The 26295-nt window shown below is 45.9% G+C and overlaps 2 protein-coding genes across 2 annotated transcripts in view; one reads left to right on the forward strand and one right to left on the reverse strand.

Annotated features, from left to right (window-relative positions):
* The window catches only part of Eif2s1 (eukaryotic translation initiation factor 2 subunit alpha), a 31257-nt gene extending 26621 nt beyond the window's left edge, over positions 1-4636 (forward strand). The window contains exons 6-8 of the mRNA XM_059279831.1: positions 546-643; positions 2539-2682; positions 4102-4636. Coding sequence (XP_059135814.1) covers positions 546-643; positions 2539-2682; positions 4102-4227 — 368 coding nt within the window. The 3' untranslated portion in view covers positions 4228-4636. The remainder of the gene's footprint in view (positions 1-545; positions 644-2538; positions 2683-4101) is intronic.
* Positions 4637-8517: 3881 nt separating this feature from the next.
* Plek2 (pleckstrin 2) lies at positions 8518-24385 on the reverse strand. Its single transcript, XM_059279628.1, has 9 exons — positions 24299-24385; positions 18744-18908; positions 15052-15233; positions 13763-13854; positions 13319-13506; positions 12991-13092; positions 11595-11678; positions 9416-9494; positions 8518-8794 (listed from the first exon to the last, which is right to left on the reverse strand). Exons 1-9 carry the CDS (start codon positions 24338-24340, stop codon positions 8667-8669), a joined length of 1062 nt encoding a protein of 353 aa, XP_059135611.1. The 5' UTR covers positions 24341-24385; the 3' UTR covers positions 8518-8666.
* Positions 24386-26295: the final 1910 nt, after the last annotated feature.

The following is a 26295-nucleotide window of genomic DNA, read 5'->3' on the forward strand; positions in this document are numbered from 1 at the left end:
TTCCTCTTAGGAAACATACCGATTTTATTAACTTTCACAATTACAAAAATGTATACTTACTCATATATACAGGTGTTCTAAAAGATTTGCTGGCTCAGCAAGTAAAGCCACTTGCCAACAAGCCCAACAACCTGAGTTGAAACCCAGGACCTACATAGTGGAAAGAGACCCTCCCCCATGTTATCCTCTCAGACCTCCACACAACTGTGTGTGCATTTGTACACACACGATAATTAAGTATAATAAAGTAAGAAAGAATTGCGAGGCCAAATGAGTTGCAGTTTCCAAACAGATCTATACATTTTGCTGTCACAGTGTTTGATAAGTATCTTTGTCTTTTATAAAATGATCCTGCCTCAATTTCCCTAGCTGAGATCACAGGGGTGTGACCTAGCCATAGACAGATATTTTCAGCTGTGAAAATATATTTCTAATTGAGGTTAATGTCATAAGTATCTATACCTGTATAACTTCAACATCTCTGGTTCTTTTATCTTTCCTTATGGTCATTACTGGTGCTAGCTTTTGAATTTTTGTAATTTTAGATATTGAAGTAGCTTGCTATGGTTATGAGGGAATTGATGCTGTAAAAGAAGCCCTGAGAGCAGGTTTGAATTGTTCTACAGAAACCATGCCCATCAAGGTAAGATGCATTTTATCCCACCCTGCTCATCAGAACCTTGCAGTTGACTTGTGTGCTGGCAGTTGAACCCAGGGCCACCGAGTTATAGTCCCAATCTCTTTCTTTTCTTTTCTCTTGTCTTGTCTTGTCTTGTCTGTCTGTCTCTCCCTCTCTGTCTCTCTCTCTCAGTTGGTCTTACTGGATAGGAAATTACAGCTCTCAGTGGTAAAGTGCTAGCCTGGCATATTCAGTGCCCAGAGTTTAATTTCCAGCACCAAGGAGAAAAAAAAAAAGTAGCATGGGGATTAGAGAACTACCTTAGAGGTTAAGAGCTACTGCTCTTGCAAAAGATCTGAGTTGAGTTCCAGCCCTAGAGGATCTGACACCTCAGGTACCCATATACCACACACATGGCAGACACGGACACAGAATTTAAAGTTGTTGGGGGGGTTTTTGTTTAATGTAAACTGGGATTTTGCCTGTTGTCTGTGTGAGGGTGTCGGATCCCCTGGAACTGGAATTACAGACAGTTGTAAACTGCCGTGTGGGTGCTGGGAATTGAACCTGGTCCTTTGGAAGAGTGGCCAGAACTCTTAACCACTGAGCCGTCTCCAGCCCCAACAGACACATAAGTTAAAAAACGGGGGTGAGGGTGGGAGGTGTGCAAAAACCTGTCAGTCATATCTCATTTTTAAAATCTTTTTCCCCCTCTCCGAGTTGACTAGTCTCTTGGTGATGTTTCTGGTCAGTTTGCAACTATGGCTTTTGTTGGTACTACCATGACAGTGAAGGGGGATGGGTTCCTATTGTGAGTGGACCAGCAGTATTCAATCTTCTTTACAGTAAGGAGTTGCAGTGCCCAGATTGTTTATAGCACCTTGAGAAGGGTAACATTTCCTCAGCAACATACATTCAGCTTTGATGAAGTTTGCCTAACTGGATAGTCGTTACTCAGAATTTCTTTGTTTAAGATTTATTTATTGTCAGGCATGGTGGCACACACCTTTAATCCTAGTACTTGGGAAGCAGATCTGTGAGTTCAAGGCCAGCCTCGTCTACATAGTGTGAGGCTTTGTCTTGAAAGGGGGAGAAAAAATTTATTATTTTTATTTTATGTGTGTTTGCTTGCATATATGTACTGTGTGCATGCCTGGTTGGTGCCCACAGAGACCAGAAGAGGGCATCAGATCTTCTAGAACTGAAGTTGCAGATGGTTGTGGGTTGTTGTGTGGATGCTGAGAACCGAACTTGGACCCTCTGCAAGAGTAACAAGTGCACTTAACCACTGAACCATCTTTCCAACCCCAATTACTCATTATTCTGATGGCAGTCACCCACAACACTCAATAGTTACAATTCTTCATATTCAGTATTGCAGTGAACTATTTCTATGAACTGGATTAGATCATTGTATCAATGGTCTGTTGCTGTATATGATGGTTGGTGTTAGTTTACAGCTTGACAGATTTAGAATCCGTCTGGGCATGTCTGTGCAGGATTGGCTTAATTATGTCAGTTGAGGTACACTGACCCACCCACTGTGGATGACACCATTCTCTGAATGGGATCATGACTGTATAAATGGAGAGGGAACTGAAGAGCTGGGTGCATGCATTCATTTCTGGCTTCAGACATAGCATGACTAACTGCTTCAGATTCCCACTGCCTTGACTTTCCATCATGATGGACTGTGCCTTAAATTATGAGCTAAAATAAATCCTTTCTCCCATAAATTGCTTTTGTTAGAGTATTTTTTACCAACTCAATGAGATAAAAATAAGAGACTGTATTAATAAACTGATCTAGAAAAGTGGGAGGCAAGTTGAGATGATTCCTTCATGCAGCAAGTGAATAAAACAATTCTTGAATGTCTGAGTATGTATATTCATCGCTTTATTTCTGTCTTTCTCCTTTAGATTAACCTCATAGCTCCACCCCGGTATGTGATGACGACGACGACCCTGGAGAGAACAGAAGGCCTCTCTGTTCTCAATCAGGCTATGGCAGTCATCAAAGAGAAGATCGAGGAGAAAAGGGGTGTGTTCAATGTGCAGATGAAGGTGAGATTGGTGGCTTAGTTTTCACTTTGTTCTTAATGTTTTGCTTTGTTTTTTGCTCTTGATACAGGATCCCATGTAGTCCAGGCTGGTCTCTAGCTCACTGTGTAGTGGAGGCTAGCCTTGCACTCCTTGATGACTGCCTATTTATTTAATTTTCTTTTTAGTGTGTGTGCCCAGATATGCTGACCCATGGGTGCGCATAGGAAGGCCGGAGGTCAGTGTCAGACATCCTCTGTGCTGTTCGGTGAGACTCACTGAACCTGGAGCTCAGGATCCACCTGTCTTCACTCCCCTCGCTCTAGGTTACAGATACACAGCACTGTGTCCCACCCTTTGTGTGCCTGCTAGGGTTTGAACATCGGTCCTCATACCTGTGCAGAAAGCACTTCACCCACTCAGCTACCTTTTCAGCCTCTTAGTGCTCTTTAAAATGTCACATGTGGGCCACAAAATGGCTCAATAGGTAAAAGGCCCTTGCTGCCAAGCCTGATTGATGACCGGAATTTGTTAGAAGAAGAAAACTAACTCCCAAGAGTTGTCTTCTCAACTTCAAAAGCACACCATGGCCTGCATTCCCACACACATAAATAAGTAAAGGTGTTCTTGTTGTATCAGATGAGTTGAATATAATGGGAAACTGAGACCAGGATGATTGCCTAAAGTTCAGAGCCAACCTTGTCAACATTCTGAGGCTACCTGCCCAGTCAGATATAGTTGGGAATAAAAAAGTATTAAGTATAAAGTCATCATTGATACCAAGTATTTCTAAAAGGGGTTTTGTTGGTAATAAGAACTATTAGCACTAGACTGTCATATAGTTGGACAGACGTTTGAGCCAGTGGTATTAGGGTTTTCCCCCTCAGGGAGAAAAACAGACAGTGCAAAATTTGCTGGGCATAGTGACGCAAACCTAATTTCAGCACTGGGAGGCAGAGGCAGGAGGAGGCTTCATGTATGTAAGGAGGCCCTGTCTCAAACAGAGTAATCTTGTCTTCTCTCATCTCAATATAAATAGAACCTAATTTCCATATGCTGTTTATCTGTGTGTCTAGAATGAATCCTTCTCTGAGGAAGAATAATAATTTATCTTGAGCCCAGAATATCCATTTTAAAAAAAAAACAAACCAAACAGAACAATGGTAGTTCTCTGTTGTGATCACTGAATTCATGTTTTCAGTTTAGCTTATTAAAATGACAGTACTATTCCACTGGAGTGTGCACTCTTTCCTTGTACCATCTTGTCTTGTACTTTAACTTTCAGCTAATAGAACTTATTCACTGGTAAGTCAACAAGGGTATGACTGAATTAGTAGACATGAAAATACTTTTAAAGTTAAATTTTAAACTTTAAAAGTGATACTATTGAAATCCAATGTGCTCTGCTGTTTATTTCATTTTGAAATTATGCCTCTTCCACAGCCCAAAGTGGTCACAGATACAGATGAGACTGAACTTGCAAGGCAGCTGGAACGGCTTGAGAGAGAAAATGCAGAAGTAGATGGAGATGATGATGCAGAAGAAATGGAGGCCAAAGCTGAAGACTAACCTTGTGGAAATCAGTCCAATTTAAGGAATACGATGCAGCCTTCCTGGCTGTAAACCCTAGACTTGAAAGTTTTCCAGTATTGAAAACTTCAAAGCCGAATATTTTTATTTCCAAGTATTTAAGTATTCAACACAAGAATCTAAATGCCCTCCCTCATGTCAGCTGTTTTCACGTAGATGCTCTAACACCTCACGCATTTTTAAGGGAGTGGCTTGATTTGACCGGAGGCAGATCTTAAAGAGCAGTCCTAAAATGGGGCTTTCGGTTTCCATTTCTGATGTCTCTGGATTGGCACTCTTATGGTTCAGTGCCTCCGTGAGATTTACCAGGGGCACCCAACATAAACAGTCCAAACTTTCTATATAAAATGTATTCAAGAAAATTCAAATAAATTTCTGGGATATTTAACTTTAGGCTTCTTCCTTCTTGTCAGCAGTGAAAGCCAGTCTGAATGCTCAAACCCTGATTATCTTTCTATGTGAGAAGTAAAAGGGCAAGTAATCAAGTGACCTTTGCAGTAAGACTCTGAAAAAAAAAGTATAGTAAAGCAGTTGGAAATTTAACCATAGTGAATTTGGTCCTGTATAGAGAACAATCTTGAAATTCAATTAAAGAATTACGTGACCATTAACCTGTTTGAGACCAATGACAACTTGTATGAGAGAAGTCATCACACCTGTTCCCTTTGGTACATACTAAACTACTTACCTTAAATTCATAATGCTAAGGGTTTTTGTAAAGTGCTGCTGCTTTGATGTAGTTTCTTTGAACAGCATCACCCAACCGAAGGGGACATTTTCCTCTTTATCTGCTAGGTGCTACCTAGATCTTTTTATATATACCAGGATCTGATTTAACACAAACTTTTTTTAATGTTCCTATTTTTACCTTCACAGACTAGTTAACTTTAAAGGTTGACGTGCAAAACAAGTTTCACAAGTAAAACATGAAGTTACAGCTACAGTAGTCAAATGTGGAAATCATTTAGTTTGGCATGCTGGTCTTAGGATACTTGTACGATTTATTATCTGTAGGCAAACTTAAAAACCTAGTCAATCTAGGCCTAGACTGAATAGTAAGGGCTCTAGAGTTGGGTATGGTAGCATGTGCTTATGACTCTAGTACTTGGAAAGCTGAGGTGGAAAGAGTCCTTGAGCCCAGAATCATTGATCAGCTTGGGCAACCATTGCAGACCTGTGTCTCAAAAGGATTGGAAATTAATATTGGGGAGATACTTTGCCACTTATGAAAATTTGTTCAACATAGTAGTCTATTAGCTTTTTAAATCTAGTGGTCTAACCTCTGGTAACCCATTTCCAAGGAATTGTGCTTGCCAGTGGGCATGACCATGTTACTGGCATTATTTTTATTGCTACTTTGTAACTGTAAGTTTGTTACTGTTATGAATCATAATGAAAATATTTCTGGTTTTCGATGGTCTTGGGCAACCCTCATGAAAGAGCCATTTGACCCTCAAAGGGGTCACAACCCACAGGTTGAGAACCTCTGCTCTAAAAGCATCAAGAAACAAGTTTAGGGCCAAGTATGGTAGTGTTCACCTTTAATCCCAGCAGAGATTAAACTCAGGCAGATCTCTGAGTTGAAAGCCTGGCTGGTCTATATATCAAGTTACAGGCCATCCAAGACTGCATAGTAAGACCCTGTCACAAAAAAAAATTTTTTTTGCAAATATATATATAACAGCATGGAGGTATGTTATCAAAGCTTCAGTGACAACTATAATCTCAGCTGTTTCAGAGACACAGGAATGCTACAAATTAGAGACCAATTTGGGCAACTGCCCTAATGATTTAGGAATATAGTTGAGTTAGCCTAGTGTGTGCCTAGCATGTCAAGACCCTGGGATCAATCCCCATTACCACAGAAGAAAAAATGCATTATCAAATATAGCAAGTGCCCTTTTCCTGGCAATTGTTTACTGAAAATTTTTATATTAAAAAAAAAAAAATTAAGCCAGGCATGGTAGCGTACCCCTAGACCAGCCTGGTCTTCTATAGAACAAGGTCTAGAACAGAAGGCTACACAGAGAAACTCTGTCTCAAAACCAAACATTAAATATAGCTGGGCTCCATCATGATTTTGATCCCATCTGGGCTCTTTGGATACGTCCTACAATTGTGTAAAATGGTGACCCTAGCCAGGGGAAAGGTCAGTCCTTCACTAGCACCATGATGAAAAGAACGATCTAAGATACGTGAGGCCTAGAATACTTACCCAGCCATGGAAGACTGAACAGAATGGACAACGAAGAGAATATCTTGATTTTTTTTCCCACCAAAGCCTTTACATGAAAAATACTAACCGTTCTGGTTTCCCTCATCTGCCTTTGATTACAGTCATACAGTCATTAATCCATACAACAAAATGAGCAATATTGAAGCTTCCTACATTAGTCAGTTGAAACTGACTAAAAAGAAATTAAAGATTGAAACTGCTTTTATATCAGTTTTATAGTCAAACATACCAATTCTCATGAGTATGTTCAAGTTTTGGGGTTTTGGGTTTGTTTTTTGGAGATGTTCAAGTTCTTAATGAGTTGCGGAGATGTGCCAATCTCTGCACCACTGAGCAGAAGTTACCATTCAGCTGCATACACCAGCCATTTTTTTTTTTTCTTTGTTTTTGTTTTGCATCAAGAACAATTAACGTGAGTAGGGATGAAAGAAGTTGTAGTACCTTGCCAGCTTTATTGCTGTGTCTGGAGCTGACATTACCTGTTTCAGAACCCTTGAGAATCCTCCTCTCACCAGTAGGCCTGGGAGGTAGGGCTGTGTCAGTTTGGAAGCAGAAAGCTATCAAACCAAATGCAGCTTAATTCAGATAAGCACCTGTCAATATCCTAAAAGCAATTCTGGGTCCATTCAACCTGGAAAGATGCCAAAGGAAAGAACTGGTGCTTTAAAAGGCAGTCTCTTACAAAGTAAGGATAAAGGGAAAACATGCTCTTGGGATTCCTGGCTATTCAGGGTCAGGGATTCCAGACATTAAGAGGAAATCTATTTTAAGAGAAGTTTTTACTTAGGCACTTTAGAAATATCCATTCCCCTTAAATGTAAGTTATGTATTTTATCAAAGTCCAAACCATTGTCCTTGGCAAGAATGCTAGCCATAACTTGTGCCAGATCACTGTATAAACTTAATAAAAATGTTTATAAAAACACTGTATGATACAGACTTTTCACTAGAGGTTAACCTTCCAAATGGGGAAGTTCACTTATTTCAGTTAATGTTCATTTTCTATTTTTTCTATTTTCTATTTTTTTTTTTTTTTTTTTTTTTTTTTTTGGTTTTTGAGACAGGGTTTCTCTGTGTAGCTTTGCGCCTTTTCCTGGAACTCACTCGGTAGCCCAGGCTGGCCTCGAACTCACAGAGAATCCGCCTGGCTCTGCCTCCCGAGTGCTGGGATTAAAGGTGTGCGCCATTTTCAGATCAGTCTTATGCCTTGATTTAACTTTTGCTATTTGTATCTTTGTTGTTTAGAGGGCTCCTGCTCCACATCTTTCTAAATGTCCATTTTGTATAGAAAAGCTGTATTTATGCTTTTTTTTTTAATGTCTGTGACAAATTTCTTCAGGAGAGTCTGTGACCTATGTGACTTGTGATATTTGCCGTCTTTCTCCGCAAAGCAAACAGTATCTTTTGAACAGCAGTTTGCCAGCATCCCCACTTCAAAGTGAGATATGTCATCCTAGTGACAGGTCACTTGAGGTTTTCCCATAATTTTCTGTAATACATAGGACCTTAGTGGGAGTAAACCTGTGGGGACATAAAATTGCACAAGAACTGTAAGACACATGTCAATTTTTTTATTAATTCCAGAAATGTGAGTTGTTGAAATCGCTTAAGAGAGTATCTTGAGACTAGAGTATTCAATATAGCAAAGCCCAGGTTAGTGTTCCAACAAAGGGATACATACTACTATAGTCCCCAAAGCCAGATTTGTTTGTGTGCGCGCGGTTTTTCTGAGACGGTTTCTCTGTGTAGCCCTGGCTATCCTGGAACTCACTCTGCAAGCCAGGCTGGCCTTGAACTCACAGAGATCCACCTGCCTCTGCCTGGCAAGTGTTGGGATTAAAGGTGTGCACCACTGCCTAGATTTCTCAGTCTTGAAGAGCAAAAGTCAAAATGCTGTCACCTAACAGCGATTCCAGTTTTTTCAGGTTGGTAATCAGAAGACGGAAGGAAGTCTTGCCACCACTGTCATTTGAGGAACCATCTTGAGCAGTCTCACTCCAAAGCAGTACAAAATGGATAATGTTAAAGTCTTTTCCAAGAATTGAGCTAGGGCCTCAGGCAGGTCCTCTACCACTGAGCCATATCCTAAGCCCAATGTCTGTCTTGTACTCCAGTTCTCCATGAAGTCCCATCTATATCAGCTGATATGAATGAGGACTCTGGTCCTGTTTGTTCCCTTAGGTCATGTTAGCTTCTTGATAGCTTCAATCCACTCCGCTCGCTCAGCCTTGCTGCTGGCCTGGATATAATAGTGTGTGTCATCCTTCGTAATCACTTTGAAGAGGTTTCCTTGGACATTCCCTTTAACTCCTACACAGGGGAAAAAAGTATTGAATATCCGTGTCAACTTCCAGCTTGAAGCTGAGCATCAAGTATTTCTACTCCCTGCAACCATATGGCCTACCAGTGGTTATTCCAAACATTTGCAGCTTGCTTGCTTGCCTGCCTCTGTTACCCATAGACCTACAGTTTCATTCACATCAAAGAATCCCATTTATGTTTTTTTTTTTAAAAAATTGCTTCGAATTGACTTTGAGCCTCAATTTCTACATCCACAAGATAGAAATGATATGACCTTCCTACTAGGGACTGTAAAATTAGTGTAAATAGAAAATAAAAGCATGTTATTAACATGAAAACACTGTGGCTCTTAGCTATAACTTAGGTGGAAGCTTATGGGTCATCAGCGCAGAAACAATATAAAAAATAAGGCTTATTCAGTTGTATTCTTAAAACACAAGAACATTCATTCCATATCGTGCTTTCCTTTGTTTTTAAAATGGACTTCAAAAATCATACCATGATCTCATTGAGGAAAGGCCCACTTGATTCTCAGAGCTCAGGCTCCCCCCACCTTGCCCCTCAGGTATTAATGACATGCAGATGAAGGACCCAAAGATCTTTAGGCCAGAGCTGAAGCTGTTACCTTACCAGTAGGAACACCATTATCCTCCAGAGCAGACACAAGGGACCCACGAAGAGAAAACCCACCTACTGGCCTGTTCTCTTCCTGTGGAGGAAGAGATTGATTCCATGAACATACAAAAAAAGAAGACATATCCTCTTCTGTAACTGACCCGCCAGACCATGTCTAAAACCACTCCAAATTGTCTCAATAGATGTGGCTGAACTTGGGCAAGTAACTTGTACCAGTGAGGCAGTTTGGGCCTGGTTCATGGCCAGCAGCAGCACTGTCACCAAATTACCAGGTCTGGCAGAGTTGAACAGTCTCATCTGACACTCTACCAGAAGCCTGCACTGGCTCCCTTAACCTTTGTCAACAATATACGGTTATGACGGGTTTTCCCCGCACATTGGACATTGTTATGTAAGTCTCTAATCATGTGCTTAGCATGAAACAGGATGGCTTTATGATATCTGGATGGTTAAAGAGCAACCTCACACACCAGGAGCCTCAGCCCTTGGTCCCTTCTGTTAATCACTACTAAATGTGGCTCCAGCAAAGGAAAACTAAAGCAGTTGAGTAACAATGCAGAAGTGTTGACTTAGATACCAGTAAGAAGGGGCCCAGCACTGTAGGAATCTACAGCAGGCAGTCTCAAGGGGGGACTGAATTGGCCTTGAGAAGCAGGTCTTGGGTACTGGCCCAGCAATAGAAGGGTTAAAAGCAAAGTGTGGGAGCAAATGAATAGCAAAAGGCCCTGGACTCATCAAGGGCACAAAGTAGTTGAGGTTAGATAAAGAGTTAAATGCAAAATGTGCTCATACATTTGTTGATATTTCCCAAGTTTTAGAAAGGATTTGTGTGGCTGGGGATGCAGCTCAGTTTGTTAGCATGCTTGTTTAGCCTATACAGAGTTTTGGGTTCAATCTGGGATGACGGCACATGCCTGTAATCCCAGCATTCAAGTTCATCCTTGGCTACATAGTGAGTTTGAGACCAGCCAGGGCTATGTGATACGCTGTCTTTAAAAATAAAATAAAAAAGGATTTGGCCATGGTAGCAACACCACTAGGACCCACAGAGAGGTCAATGGGTGCCTTTTGAAGGCCCAAGGGTCTGGTCCCCCAATCAACTCTCCTTTCAGCCCTCTGCCTAGGCCTTAAACCTTTTTGTGTTTTGCAGGGAATGAGGGGGTTCCTCCATGAGGCTGAGGGGTCCTGACTGAAATTCATATCAAAGACAAAGCTGAACACCCTAGCTAGAGAGCCATTTTTCTTTTGATTAGAATTATATTGACTCAGTATGAGGTGGTATTTATCAGAAACATGGAGCAGCAACTCTTGGCTCAAAAAGTAATGTGTAAATTAAATACAATAAAAAGAAATTTTATGTGAAAACAGGAAGTTGGGGGAGAATTTGTAGGCTAGTTGGATGAAAAGGGATAAAGAGACTGGGAGCACCGTGTTGGAGTCTCCCTCACTCCCCTTGCCCACAGAGCAGGCTTTGGGGAAAGTAAAAGGTGCTTTTTCTCAACATAATGAAGGTCCTCTCAGAGGAAGTGGGTCCAGAAGATCCCACCCTGGGCAGACAACTACAGGACAGAGCAGTGCGGTCAGCAAGGAACCATGGTGGGATGTGAGAGAGGGCACCCAGCAGCTGCCCACTCTGCTTCAGACTCTGGAAGCAGCACAGCCCCAAGGGACAGGGGTCACTCACTTTGGAAGGCTCATGGGTCACTCTGGAAGAGTCATGAGTCACTCACTTTGGAAGGGTCATGGGTCACTCACTTTGGAAGGGTCATGGGTCACTCTGGAAGAGTCATGGGTCACTCACTTTGGAAAGGTCATGGGTCACTCTGGAAGAGTCATGGGTCACTCACTTTGGAAGGGTCATGGGTCACTCACGTTGGAAGGGTCATGGGTCACTCACTTTGGAAAGGTCATGGGTCACTCACGTTGGAAGGGTCATGGGTCACTCACTTTGGAAGGGTCATGGGTCAACTCACTTTGGAAGGGTCATGGTTCACTCACTTTGGAAGGGTCATGGGTCACTCACATTGGAAGGGTCATGGGTCACTCACTTTGAAAGGGTCATGGGTCACTCACATTGGAAGGGTCATGGGTCACTCACTTTGAAAGGGTCATGGGTCACTCACTTTGAAAGGGTCATGGGTCACTCACTTTGGAAGGGTCATGGGTCACTCACTTTGGAAGGGTCATAGTAATGCAGGAAAGCTGGGTCCTTCCTCAGAACAAATCGGCGCACCTTCCAGTTTTTCCTCTTATGTCCCTGTAGGAAGGAAAGGGCTCACGTTGGTCACAGCTCTACATTTCCTTCCCTTTCCCATGCATCCATCTCACAAAACCCCAACAAGCCAGGCCGCTCCAATGGGACTACATTCTAAGGACAGTTTGCAAGAAAACTCAAGGATTACAGTGACACAAGCCCTGCTAAGTGGCACCTCAGCAAAAACAGCACATTAGTTGACAGAGAAAGCTACGAGTCAGCACCGACAGAAAGGGGGACACCTTACCCTAACACTCAGGAACGAACGGAATAAGGGGCGGAGGCTGTGGCTCAGTGGTAGGGTTGTTAACCAAGCAACCACAAGACCCTGAGTTCAATGCTCAGCAACGAAGAGGTGAGGGGGCTGGAGAGGTGGCTCATTGGTTAAGAGCATTTGCTGCTCTTGAAGAGGACCCAGGTTCAGTTCCCAGCACCCACATGGTGGCTCACAACCATGTGTAACACCAGTTCCAGAAGACTCCCTCTTCTGGTCTCTATAGGTATTGCATACACATACACACAGACAAAACACCCATTTGCACAAAAATATTTCTAATAATATTATATAATTTTTAATTAATTTTAAAGGAGGACAGGACAAATGTCAACTGGATCATCAGTTCACAGGTCACATTGCACCCAAGGTCACCAACATTTTAAGGGTCAATTTGGTCCAAAAACAACCCTATAGCTACATGTATATTTGTGCATTTTATGTGTACACACAGAGGAAACTAATGTAACATTCTAAATCAGAAACAGGATCAATTACAGTCTATGATACAGTATATGGTAAAATCTAAATAGTCAGGTATTAATCTGTGTGTGCAGCAGAGTGTGAAAGAAACTTATCTGAACTCACACCCGAGATCATAAACCTTCCTTAGCATCTAGAGTCTCCCTCATCCCCTCTTCCATTCCTGTGGGGACCTCAGTTCTTCCCCCAGTCAGGGTCCCTGTCAGGCCCAGCAGCAGCAGACCCTTGAGGTAGACTATTGCCTCTAAGGTAAATAAGAGCAGATGGGTCCTAATGTTCACCAGGCAGGTGACGAATATGAAACTGGGCAATAATATAGAAGTTGTTTTTTAATGTGACAGTTACTTGTGTGCATATGTTTTCAAAACAATTCTTGGGTCTGGTACGTGTATGTGAGAACGAGCATGTGTGGGTCTTTGATTTGCCTCTTGTGGCTGGGGAGGGGAGGTCCTGTTTCTGTGGATCCTGCTAATAATGTACTCCAGCATCCTGTGGGCTCATTCCTGCCTCCTTCAAGTGTGATAACTATACATTGCCTCCTGCTCGAGGCAGCCATACCTGCTTGGATAGGTAACCTTGTTTGACCACCGTGCCACTTAACTCCATGGTGCTGAGACTGATCTCTTCCTTGGGGCTTACTTTCCTCTTGTAACTTTCAGCCTAGTGGGAAGAGAAACACAAGGGCTTGTTACAAAGGAACCCCAGGCCCAGGCCATGGTGGCTGCAAAGCAAAGAGAATTCCTCAACACCGAAGTCGCTGGTCTCCTCAGGATGAAACTGTCCCCCATACTCTGGGCCTTCCCTAGGGCTCCAGACTCCCAACTCCCACCCTAGCCACTCCCTCCCCTCTCCCCTAGTGGCAAGAAGAGCCTAACCTCTAACTTACAAAAGTGTACAGGGCTGTAGAGTCATCCAGAAACTGCTCGGCCAGATCCCCAGAGCGAATAGCTCCCATGCTCCGGACCCCTACCGGCCTGAGGAAGTTCTCTTCCATGAGCATGGAGGCCAGGGTCACTCCCTCTAGACGGCTGGCTGCAAAGCTGCTGGAGATGAGCCAGTCCACCAAGGAGGAGCCTGTGTTAGCACAAGGGCAAGCACCTGTCACACCATGGGGTAGCTAGCCTACTCAGGGGGCTTGGTCAGTACCTCATTGACCTTGACCTCCTGAGAAGCCTCAGGTTCTACCTAAGAGCAGCCTGATGCTCACATCCAATGTAGCCATACCCACATAACCCTCACAGGCTATCCCACTTCCTAGGTTAAGCAATTGGATGAGCTCCAGTCACCATGTGCCTGGTCTCCAACCTGGCCAGGGGACAGACAGGCTCACCCAGGAAGGTCTTCTTATAGGTACTCCCCTGCTCCATGTTGGGACACGGCCGGATTCCACTGCTGCTGTCATGCATCTTGTCCACAATTCGACTGCACAGAAGGAAGGCAAAGAAGGGCCCCTGCTCACACTGTCTGCTCCAGGGAGGACCCAAGAATTGTGAGATAAACCACGAAGACAGTTCATGATGTAAAGCGAAGGACAGATGATGGGACACACACCACAGAGATGGGCTTTTGTTATAAGTCAAAATCCAATGCCCATGGTTTTCAGACGCTCCTCTTCTTGGTCATCTAAATGTTCAACTATTTCCACGCTGGGCAACTATTACTGTGGACATAAAGCTAAACAATTGTGACCGCTTAAAACCCAGAGTGTACAGGAACCCTCGCAGCTCACCACGATCTGCTCCACGTCATCTGAACTCCTCCAGCTCTGTATATCCCCTTTCTGAATCCACCCTATCTGCTGCTCCTGCCTGCACTCACCCTGGCTTAACAGCTATGTTGACAGTGCACACACTGGACTTCAGAGGCTGGTGTGGAGCTGTATGAGTTCAGGAACAGACTCGCATCCCATCTAGGATGGCCGTAACAGTGCGGCTGCCTGGGAGGCTATGGGGCATTTCCATGATGGAAACACCTTTCATACATCTCTGTGGCATAGTATCACCAACACCACTGACTGGCCTTCCCTCTGCCTGATGTGACAATTGCTGACACCAATGAAAGATCTCTATGTATGTCCCTGGGGTGAACGGCCCTTGAGACCTTGTTTATTACCGCTTACCTCCGCTGAGCACCAGGCACAATGCATGATATTCAATAGGCACTCAATAAATGTCTCCCTTTTCTTTTTAAAGTTAACACATAATAATTGTACATATCTGTGAGGTACTCAATGATTTCTTAGATAGTTGAATGAGGAATCCCTTCAATCAATAAGGCAGCCATTACCTGCCACCATACTGCAAATGAGACCTGTCACATACTTCTAAGCACTCTTCCTAAAATGCAATGGTGGTCTCTACTTTGTTCACTGAGGTATTATGACTTGGTAGAGGCCCTAAAAGTTACATAGGAGCGAGGCATTGAACATGGCAAGTTCCAGGCAGTCAACCCACATAAGCAGGATAGAGTAAACCGTTGGCCCTGAAGCACAAAGGTGGACTAGCCAAGCCTGTGTTGTACCATAGGGTGCCCCCCCCCCCCAACGCTGCACCACTAAACAGACAGGCAAGGCCGCAGGGAGGCCAGACAGAGTCAGGGGCGGGCAGGTGGAGCACTCACTGCAGGCTGATGTGGGGGGGCAACCTGAAGGAGTTTTTCTGCGTGTGGAGTTGCTGGACCTTCCCCGGCTGCCCTGCGTGGATAGCCCCCGTTATCTCAAAGGCCCAGGAGTCCCTCTCCTCTCGAGAACAGGCCTCCAGGAAGTACTCAGTGGAAGTTCGGGTCTTCAGCTTAATGAGGAGCTGTGAGAAGAGACAACCAGACAAACTAATACTCAGAGGAGAACCGGGCAAGGGAATTCTGGCCTCAGGAATGACAGGGCCAGAGAGAATGCTGGGGACCACGTATCCAGGGATGCCTGATGCCCAGCCCTGCCCACCCTCAGCAGGTGGGGCTGTGCAGATTGATTTGGATATACCCGAGACAAGGAGCTCATGGCCTCCTAAAGCAGCCTTTCCCTTCTGCACAGACAATGCAGAGTGGTTCCCAACACTGTGGCTCTGACTCCTCCTTCCAGATGCACAGCCTCACTTCCTATCACAGCCCCTCTGAAGAGGGAAACTCCCAGGCTCTGCAGTCAGATGGAGCTGCCACACAAACCTCAGCTCTGCCACTTAGCTAGGAATGCCAGGCGACCTCGGGAACCTCGCTGAGCTGCAGCCTCTCCACCTGTAAGAATACGACACTGCCGTCTACCCCTACAGGAATGCTAGCAAAGCCCCCCTCAGTCCCTGTCTCTAGTCCAAACACCACCAAGCCATCCACTCGTTCTTCATGTGACACAGTTTCAACTCCTTCCCCAAAGGTTTGCCCTCTGCTGCATGCTCAGCCCTGGGTCAGCGTTCTCAGAGAACCCCACCCAGGATGGAACGTTCTGCTCCAGGACTGGGCGGAGAGAGAAGTACCGCACTCCCTACAACCTCTGAGTGCGAGGGCTCTGAGCCGCCAATGACACAGTCTCGTGGGCCACTTCTCTATCCTCTAGCTGGACACCTGGAGGCTTTCTTTTCTTTTTTTCTTTTTTTTTTTTTTTTGGTTTTTCGAGACAGGATTTCTCTGTGTAGCTTTGCGCCTTTCCTGGAACTCACTTTGTAGCCCAGGCTGGCCTCGAACTCACAGAGATCCGCCTGGCTCTGCCTCCCGAGTGCTGGGATTAAAGGCGTGCACCACCACCGCCCGGCGACCTGGAGGCTTTCTTAAACCAACTGCGGAATGGCACATGTTGGCACTATCAAATGTTACGAGCAGATTAGACCCACTGCCTCCACAGCGTTCGTCTTCAGTGATGGGGATCCAAGCCAGGGGCCTCTCTAAGACACGTTCACTCTGACCGTGGTCACCAGCATGTTCACAAACAGCTGGTTTTGCTTTCGACTTATAAATATAGGTCTTTATATTTATACATAAATATAAATTTATAAATAGCTTTCATTTAAAGCAATAGAAAACATGAAAGTAAGTCATGGCTGACTTGCTGTCCCAAGGAATATTAGGGAGACATTGCACCAAGTTAGCATCCGCTCACCGGCATCATGGAAGATTGATTTGAACTCGTTACTGTCCAGCTGTAGTTCACTGTTTTAATGAAGAGTTTCAAGAAAGACTAGAAATGATAAGTGAAACCCAAACACACTTAGTAGCTCATACACACACACACACACACACACACACACACACACACACACACACATGATGACTTGCTCCTAGAGAACCCGTTGGTTTTTCTCAATCTTTTTCAACCCAAAATAACCAAGCAAATACTACAAAATGCTCATATAAGTGACAAGACTCCCCATTCTTCCCAATGAGTACTAAGGGGCAGCAGGCTGAGAATGTAACCTATGAGTTCACGGCTTCATTCACTGATACCCACAGTACCACTGAAGAATCCAGGATTTCCTCTTCAGAACCATCTGACATATCTGTCGATCTTTCTTCTTTGTCTGAGATTAATTCAACAAACATATGCCATCTGTATGTACCTAGATGTTGTATCAGTCTTTTGGAGAGTGAGGTCATTTGCATATACCAGTATTATAAGTCTCTGAAATAAAGTCAACTTTCTCTACCCCATATCCAAAGTTTTTCTTTATTTATTTTTGGTTTTCCAAGACAGGGTTTCTCTAGCCATCCTGGAACTTACTCTATAGACCAGGCTGGCCTCGAACTCACAGAGATCCGCCTGCCTCTGCCTCCCGAGTGCTGGAGTTAAAAGCGTGCACCACTCAGCTCCATCCCCAGTGTTGACCAAATTATTTCCCTTGTTGCCTGTTTGTTTGAGATAGCATCTCACTATGTTGCCTAGGCTGCCCTTAAATTCCTGAGCTCTGACACTCTTCCAGCCTCAGCCTCCTGAGTGTTGGAATTACAAGTGTGAGCTACTATGATGCCCAGCATCTGAAAAGATTTTTAGCAGCCATTCTCTCACTCAGAACCTTCAGTAGCTCCTGATTACCTCCGCCTGGTCCCAGACAACATCCTGTCACTCCTTCATTGAGTGTTCCCTTCTGGCCACATTGGCAGGTCTTCACCCCCAGGATCTCTATTCCTGAGGCTGTACTTGACCTTGGCAACCACAGCAGTGCCCTCCTCTGCAGCTCATATTTACAGCAGCATCTGGGACTCCAGATGTTTTCAATCACCGTGTGTTGCTGGTGAGTAGAACCCACTTGACAAGTGTCTACCACTGAGTAGTACATTCCCAGGCCCTGTATTTAAAAAATAGATGTCTCTCTCTGTCTCTGTCTCCTCCCCCCGGCGCCCCCAGTGTGTGTGTGTGTGTGTGTGTGTGTGTGTGTGTGTGTGTGTGTGTATGTGTGTTTATGTGCACCACATGCTCGTAGGTGCCTATAGAAGCCAGAGGGCACTAGATGCCCTGGAACTGTACCTACAGGTACTAGAGTTACAGCAGTTATGTGCTGTCTGATAGGAAGGCTAGGAACCAAATTTCTACAAGAGCAGTAAATGCTGTCAACAGCTAAGCCACCTCTTGGCCCCATTAATTTCTCTCTCCCTCCCTCCCTTCCTCCCTCCCTCCCTCCCTCCCTCCTTCCCTCCCTCCTTCCCTCCCTCTCTCCTTTTTTTTTTTTAAATATAGAAAGGTTACGCCAGCAGCCCTGGCTACCCTGAAACTCATTATATAGACAAGGTTGGTCTTGAACTCACAAGAGCCTGCCTCTCTGTCTCCCAAGTGCTGGGATTAAGCCACCACACCTGGACCCTGACTTTTTTTTTTTTTTTGATGTGTGGTCAAAGCCACCCATCACTTCTGGAACATACACCCCTCAATGATTGTAAGCTATCATACTGAACCCCAAGGCAGCATATTTCTTCACATTTTATGCCCCCTAATTTATGGTCATAGATCTTGAAGGAAACTGCAAAGAATAAAGAAAAGCTCACCTATACCTCTGCTAGACCTCAGAGACCTCCATTGCTAACATCCAGTGTCTCCATCTAGTCTCTGCTCCTGTTAATTTTTAGTTTCTGGTTTTGTTTTGAATTAGTGCCTGCCTCCTAGAACACTAGGTGTTTTTAACAGATCGTCACTTTCTCAACCCGCACCACCACATGTGGAACATTGTCACATAATTATTTTATCCCCATTTTTACAGATGACGAATGAGAGCTGAAAGAGGTTTAACTATTTGCCCTGTTCGTGAGACAGCCAGGATTTGAACCCAAATCATTCAATGATAACAAAGGGGCAAGGTGGCTAGCTCGGGGGGCCAGGCCTCAGGATGCTCACATACCGGCCGGTTTTCATACTCCAGGCAGGGGCAGGTGATGGTGCAGCCGTCCAGAAGGATCCTTCCCTTGGGTGGGGTCACTCGCCGGCCACCTTCCAGCTTGTAATACAGGAGTGTGTTCTGCCGAAGGATAAACCATCGTGCCTTCCAGTTGTGGACAATGTGCCCCTACGGACGGACAGACAGACAGGAAATCCGGTGGTGAGGTGATGCAGGGGAGGATACTGCACCACGGAGAGGAAGCCCATGGCTTGGGGGAGCAGTGTGGGCTGAGAGACAATGCTCAGTGAAGGGGGGGGAGCAGGGATTTTGTCGGGCTCTCCTTCGCTCATCTCTTCTGAGTTGGAAGCAAAAGCCTTTGACCTTGAGCTTTTATTTTTCTATTGGCCTTTGCTTGTCTATAAATCTCCCCAATCAGTGGTAGGATCAAACCCAGGCCCTCTGGCATGAAAGACAAGTGTTTTGCCTCTGAGCTATACATCCCAGAACCAGTTCAAAAAGCTTGAGAGAAACTGCAAAATATAAAGAAAGATCATTCACCTATAATTCTTTTAGTACAAGATAGCCATTGTTAACACCTGCTAATTCCATACAGTCTTTCCACCTTTACTATGTCTGTGTGCATATATACACGTCTGTATGTACGCATTTAGACAGGGTATGTATGTATGTATGTATGTATGTATATATGTATGTATGTAGACAGGGTATGTGTGTGTGCATTTAGACAGGGTATGTATGTATGTATATATGTATGCATTTAGACAGGGTATTATATATGTATGTATGTATTTAGAAAAGGTATGTATGTATGTATTTAGACAGGGTATGTATGTATGTATGTATGTATGTATGTATGTATGTATGTATTTAGACAAGGTCTAACTGTGTAACCCAGGCTGGCCTGGAACTCGTGATTCTCCTGCCCCAGGCAAAATAGTGCACAACTTTAATCCCAGCACTCCTGAAGCAGACAGGCAGATGTCTGTGAGTTTAAAACCAGCCTGGTCTACCTAGAGCGTCCCAGGCCAGCCAGGTCTCTGTCTCCAAAAATAAATAAAATTTTAAAAAGAAAATGTAGTGTGTGTGCATGTGTATATAGCTAGGGACTGAATCCAAGACATCACGTGTGCAAGGTGAGTGAGTACTCTGTGAACTTACTATATCCCTAGCCCCTCGTAATATAATTCTAAAAATTATCGTAAATGATTCTTTTGTGGGTGTGTGGTGGTGGAAATCAACCCGGCGTCTCAGAAATGCTAGGCAAACACTCCACCATTGCATTGTACTCTTTAAAACATTCTGGTTTTGTTTTGGAAGGACAGCAGGGTCTTGCCCAGACTGGATTTGGACCTGTGATCCTCCAGCCTCAGCATTCTGAGTTCTGGGATTGTGGGCATGGATTATACTACCGAGAAAGGATGTGTTATTTTTATAATGGTAAAAAAAAAAAAATTAAATTCAAATAGGCAAAAAATCTTGATGAGCTATTTAGGTTGGGCAGATGAGGAAGGCAGGCAGGCAGGCGAGAGTGAGCACGAAACCACGGTCGGGCTTGGGATGTAGCCTGGCGGTGGAGCCCTTGCCTAGTCCTCGTGAGGCCTTAGGTGTTCGTCCCAGCACCAAAACCATTGCACTGCTTCCTCTTTGGGAGCACCTCCATGGCCCTACATGACTTGGGCACTGGGTCCGGCGGGGCAGGGATGAGGAAGTGATGGGTTCCTGGTAGGTAAAGGTCTCCTATTCTACGTCACAGTTTGACATTCAGGCCATGAGGAATTTTAAGCGGAAGCATAACAAGTTTGGGGTCTTAGGTTGAAAAGGTCACTCTGGAGTTGGGGATGCGACCCAGCTGGGATAGTGCTTACCTAACACAAATAAAGTCCTTGGTTCAACCCCCAGCACCACATAAGCTGGGCCTGGAGGCACAAGTCTGTGCTTGGGGTGGAGGAAGGAGGATTCAGAAGTTTAAAGTCATCCTCAGCTACAGAGTGAGTTCAAAGCCAGCCTGGAATAGAGACTGTCTAAAAATCAATCAATCATCAGTCACTCTGGTCAGGCTTAGTGGCACATTAATCTGTAATTGCACCTGAGACAGGAGGATCATAAATTTGAGGCTACTCAGTGAGACCCTGCCTCAACGAAACAATCATTCTGACCACAGTATGCTGGAACAAACCATAAGACTGCGGTGGGAACCTCACCAGGAGGCCTCTGGAATAATCTCAGACCTCGAAGAAAACCATCGGGGTTCACCGCTCTATAGATAAGCCTCAGTGCACGCAGGCAAAGTGAGTCTAGGTCCAAATAAACCCAGCCCCAACCCCTCCACCTTGGCACTGGTGCCCATGCATGGAGAAACCTCTCTCTTCAGGCCTCTTGTCTGTAAGCCACTGAATGGGGCCGAGGCCAGCTCCTTTAGTGGACAGGAGGGACCTCATGAGATGGGGGCCAGCATTTCAGGGTTGTACTAAGGAAGCACAGAATGTAACAGCTGGAGACACTCTTTAAGGAGATACTGTACTCCCTAACTTTAATGATGAGGAAACAGCCAGGCGTGGTAGCTGTTAATCCCAGCACTCCAGAGGCAGAGGCAGGCAGATCTCGGGAGTTCAAGGCCAGCCTGGTCTACAGAGCAAGTTCCAGGATAGCCAGGACTCTACAGAGAAACCCTGTCTTGAAAGAAGAAGACTTAATACCATAAGCATTTTTACATCTGTATAACAATGCTTTAAATCATCATTTATCTCAGGAGATGTATAGGTAGCTTCCAGGAGTGTCTGGTTGATTGATTGTGTTATTTATTTGAGACAGGGTCTCTCTATGTAGCCTGGGCTAGTCTCCAACTAAGGATCCTACTCCCTTAGTCTCCCAAGTGCTGAAATATAAATGTGAGCCACTACACCAGGCTTCTAGAATATTTCATACATAAAAAAAAAAAAAAATATTTTGTTGGGCTGGGATGTAGTTCAGTTGGCAGAGGGCTTGCCGAGCCAGACTGAATCCTCAGCTCTGAATAAACCGAACGTGATGGCACATGCCTATACACCAGGACTTGGGAGGTGGAGGCAGGCAGATCAAAGAGTTCAAGGTTGTCCTTAAATACATAGAGAGTTTGAGGCTACAGTAGACTATATAAGACCCTGTCTCAAAATTGGTAAGGTTTTTACTGAATTTCCTTGAGATGGAGTCCTGGAGTCCTGCAGTTGGTATCTCTAGGCCAACATGTTGCTCAAGACCCACGGCTGGCAGCAGGACCCATGTTTCAACTCTCCTCCCCAGAGAGCTCTATTCCTCCACCCCACCCCCACCCCCACCCCCACTCAGCTGCTCCTCTCCTCTGAGAGCCAGGCCTGGCAAGGGCCCTGTGTTTTGCCTTGAGTTTGTTTCTTTCTTGTTTGGGCAGGATTAGGAACCAAACCCATCATTGCCCCTGCTTGCCTCCAGCTAAGCCTTCCAGGAGGAGATGGCTGGTCTAAGATCGAGCCTTCCCCATCCCAGAGCCGTGAACCCTCCTAAACCACCCAGGGCCACCATGACGCTGTAACTGCCCCAGTGGGCGCCAGGACTGCTGCAGCCACTCGAGAGGAAAGTGGGTTTACACGGCCGTGAAAGCAGCTGGTGATCAGAGTAGGAGTCTTGGGCCAGCTTCCTCACGGGGCAGGAACAAGTGTGACTTCCACTTGCCTCAGGATTGGGCTGGAAAGAGCATTGGCGCCTCAGCCTTGCCCTGTGCCGATTCTCCGGATTCTAAACCAGGCCTCGCCGAAGACCAGGGCACACCTCCTCCATGGACTCTTGTCGCCACAGCGTAGTGGTAGTGGGGAGTCACGTAGGTAACCCCAGGAATAGGCAGAGGCCCACAAACCCTGTCTGAGGATTTGACCTGGAGGTGACGCCACTCCTCCACAGGCCCCTGAGCCGGTGTGATGGGGGGTTGGCTGGTGATTGCTAGACTGTGGTAGGGAGTCCCTGTGGGAGACAGAAGTTGCCCCCACAGCTTTGCACTCTGACCTGGATGAACCATCTCACATTTAAAGGACAAAGACAAAAAGTGAGCATGGAATTCTGGACAGACGGACACCGGCCTGACCACTGATCTGGCATCAGCTTCCTGTCCTCCTTGCTTATAGCTTTGAACAAAGCACACCTTGTCTCTCTGTATCACACACTGCGAAACAATACAAAGTATAAACAGACCATGGAAGGGACTTGAGCCTTCGGGGCTATGGGGCTGGTGTGGCCCGGCCAGGTGACCCAGTGAGAAGGACAGCCTCTACCCTTCCTCACCCTACTTCCTAAGGCTGTAAGCCCAGAACAGCCAAAGGGCTCGGCCTCAGATTTGTATCTGTATGCTAGGCTATTATACTAATATAAATGTTCAGTGTTGACATCAATGTTAAATTGTTTTTAGATGTTAGGGATCAAACCCAAGGTTTCCTGCAGGCTAGGCAAGTGTCATACCACTGAACCCTAAAAGTTTCCCCTCCAGTTTCTTTTATTCACTTTCAGCCTTGACCTAGGCAGCCTGGGAGTCCCAGAGTCCCTTGGTTGGACTCTTGCTTCTTCAACATGGGTGGCGGGGGAAGGACTAAGGATGGAATTCATGTCCCCTCTAATACTCTAGGCAAGCTCTTCCATCTTACTGATACTCATTCTCATCTCTAAGTGATAGCAACGGCCGTCTGTTGCCAATCCTGCAGGACTGATGAAGGATGAAACAAGACAGCAGCTAAGTGGTAACACACACACACACACACACACACACACACACACACACACACACACGAGGAGGGGTGCTGCCTCCCTCCCAGCTTGCAAACTACACGGCATATCCATGGTGCTTTTTATTTGAATATCGTACTACGTTTTAACTGACACAGGAATGTGCATATTCATAGGGTACATACATTGCGATGTCAATCATAACAGGAACGGTATGCCACGATCGCATCAGGGTAACCGGCATATCCATCATCTCAAACATTTATTATTGTTTTCTTGGTGTGGGAATCATTCAAAAATCCTCTTAGCTATTTCAGAATACACTCTTAATTGCAGCCAGCCATGGTTAACCTTCTGCCACAGAATGTTAGCAGTCATTCCTTCTTCCCAAAAGCACCCTTTAACTATCCTCTCTCCACCCTGCACCCCACACCTTTTACGATATTTTAATAAGGCGTTTGGTGTGTGTGTGTGTGTGTGTGTGTGTGGTGTGTGTGTGTGTGTGTGTGTGTGTGTGGTGTGTGTGTGTGTGTGTGTGTGTGTGTGTGTGTGTGTGTGTGTGTGTTGCTACGGACTGAACCGACGGTTGAGCATGCTAACCTCAGGTCCTGCCCCTGGCCTCGTCCTGAGTCCCGGTCAGTTGTTTTAAGGGGTCCACACGAGAGCCACCCCCCACCCCCCACCCCACCCCGAACCACACTAACCAAGCGGGATCAGACCTTGTGGACCAGGCCGGCTGGCCAGCGGGAGCCAGGCTCGTCCGCGCGTCCAGCCACCGCCCGCCCCGCTGTCCCCACGGCCACCACGCGGGCGCGAGGCAGGAGCGCACTCACCCTCTTCACGAGGAAGCCCTCCTTGAGCACGCCGTCCTCCATGTCGCCGGTCCAGGTGAGCTGTCCCCGCGATCCGCCGCCTGCGCTGCCCGCGCCCAGGAAGCCGCTCCCGCCCGGGGACGCCCCCTGGCGCGGAGCCAGTGCGAGCCTCGGGCCCCGCGGGCAGGAAGTCTGGCCGGGTCGGGACTTCTACACCGACCTTCCCACGCGAGGTGCCCAGCCTGCCAGCCCTGCCAGCCCCACCCCGCGCGACCCGCGGTGATCGCCCAAGGAAACGGCCCTGGACGGGTGTCTAGACTTGGGAGCCATCTCTGAGCGCGGAGGAAACAGAGGCAGGGGGGTGTGTAGATAGGGTGGAACTGGGCTAAGAGGGCAGGAGAATCACAAGTTTAAGGCAGCTGGTACAATCTACAGGGTCCTGTTCCCAGAACACGCTCCACATCACACCATCCTCATCTGGAAGAAAGAAAAAAAAAAAAATGGGAGAGCCAAAAAATTTAGTAGTCCGGGGTGAGTTTCAAGAGCGTACAAAATAACTCAGTCATCCGTACAAGTCATATTTTAATGCAATATTTTCAAGTAAAAGTTAATGCCTATGATGAAAAACAAAATATCCTGAGAGCATTAACAGGGTCCTACTACGCCCTGTTGGCACCTGAAACAAAAGTAAACTACAGGTAGTGATGATCGGCTTAGAATGCCTGATGTTCCTTCTTTGCTCTGAAGAGGGAAGGGCGCGCTAGGCAGAGAAAGGCCCTGGGGTGTCTAGGAGGAATGAGACTGCCTGACTAGAAGAGGGAACTGCCGGCCATGGAAAGACAGCGGTGCCCTTCAAGCTGGCTCCCAACCCACCCTAGGGTCCCTATGTTGGACTCTGCCCAGCTTAGTACCTCTGTGGGTCTGTAACAGACCTTCACCTCACCATTACAGCCAGGAGACCTGGCAGGGGCCACGCTATTGTGTTACTAGGCAAAAGCTTCCTAGGTTTTGAATCCAAAGGCAACAGGGTTTCCGTTCTGTATTCAATAATAGTGCTAGTTTCATTTGCAATATCCCGACTCCAGGAGGCAAATATTATTTTTTCCAGGAAACTGAAGGCCTCACTGCCTCAGGGCATTTGAAGTACGTTTGCTTTGGAACCCCAGCAGGGCTCAAACCCAGGGCTGGGGAAGTCTGATCCTGAGCTTCTGCCAGCTCCTCCTTCTTGGAGCTTAGACAGAGCCTTTTGTTTGGAAAATGGGTTCCTCAGTGAGTTCTCTGAAAGGGGCAAGGTTGGTCCTTTCTCCCCAGCACAGCCTCTGCCCTTCCTTGGAGGGAAGCCCCTGCCCGGGCTCACCCTGTCTGATTCACTGGACCTTCAGCATGAGTCACTCCCCTGCCTTCCCCAATCTGTGGTGACTGCACCACCAACCTCCCAGGGATCCACGATGACATAAGCCCAGCTCACCCACAGGGAGGAGAACGAGGGGAACAGAAGTAAGCCCACAGCACTGACAGCTTGGACTGGGGAGGAGGCGGGCGAGGAAGGAACCTCCAGACTCAGGAACAGGTCTTCATCTTCCAGGCAAACACCTTTCTGTTTGGAAAGGCCAGGTAACACCTCCCGGGTATTAGTGCTGGAGAAAGCTGTTAGGTCAGTATTTGTGTGTGATGACTCTGCCTGATGTGAATTCTACCATTAGAGAGTCATTCCTTTGGCTTTGGATAAGAATCTTCTGTTTACACACAGTAGAGTCTTATTCACAATGAACACATTGGCTTAAAGAGTTTGTCAGAATGACCATCTACTACTAGACATCATCTAACCCAGATGCTGTGTTTTATAAACCACACACACACACACACACACACACACACACACACACACACACCCTGAGAAACAAAATAATTTGTCTAAGGTCTTTATCCACGTAGTGACAAGGAAGGGCCCGAATCCAAACTAACAGAGCAGGTGTGTTGCAAGGCTAGCTCTTAGCAAACACAGGGGCATCTCTCTC

Source organism: Peromyscus eremicus, chromosome 14, assembly GCF_949786415.1.
Source record: "Peromyscus eremicus chromosome 14, PerEre_H2_v1, whole genome shotgun sequence".
Taxonomy (NCBI): Eukaryota; Metazoa; Chordata; class Mammalia; order Rodentia; family Cricetidae; genus Peromyscus; species Peromyscus eremicus.

Excerpts from the sequence above, each read along its gene's own strand:
- Plek2 (XM_059279628.1), bottom strand. The coding sequence starts at position 24,340 with ATGGAGGACGGCGTGCTCAAGGAGGGCTTCCTCGTGAAGAGG. Across the intron at positions 13,093-13,318 it reads CTACAGCCCTGTACACTTTT|GCTGAAAGTTACAAGAGGAA; the intron begins GTAAGTTAGAGG and ends TCTTCCCACTAG. Across the intron at positions 11,679-12,990 it reads AAGGTTACCTATCCAAGCAG|GGACATAAGAGGAAAAACTG; the intron begins GTATGGCTGCCT and ends TCCTTCCTACAG.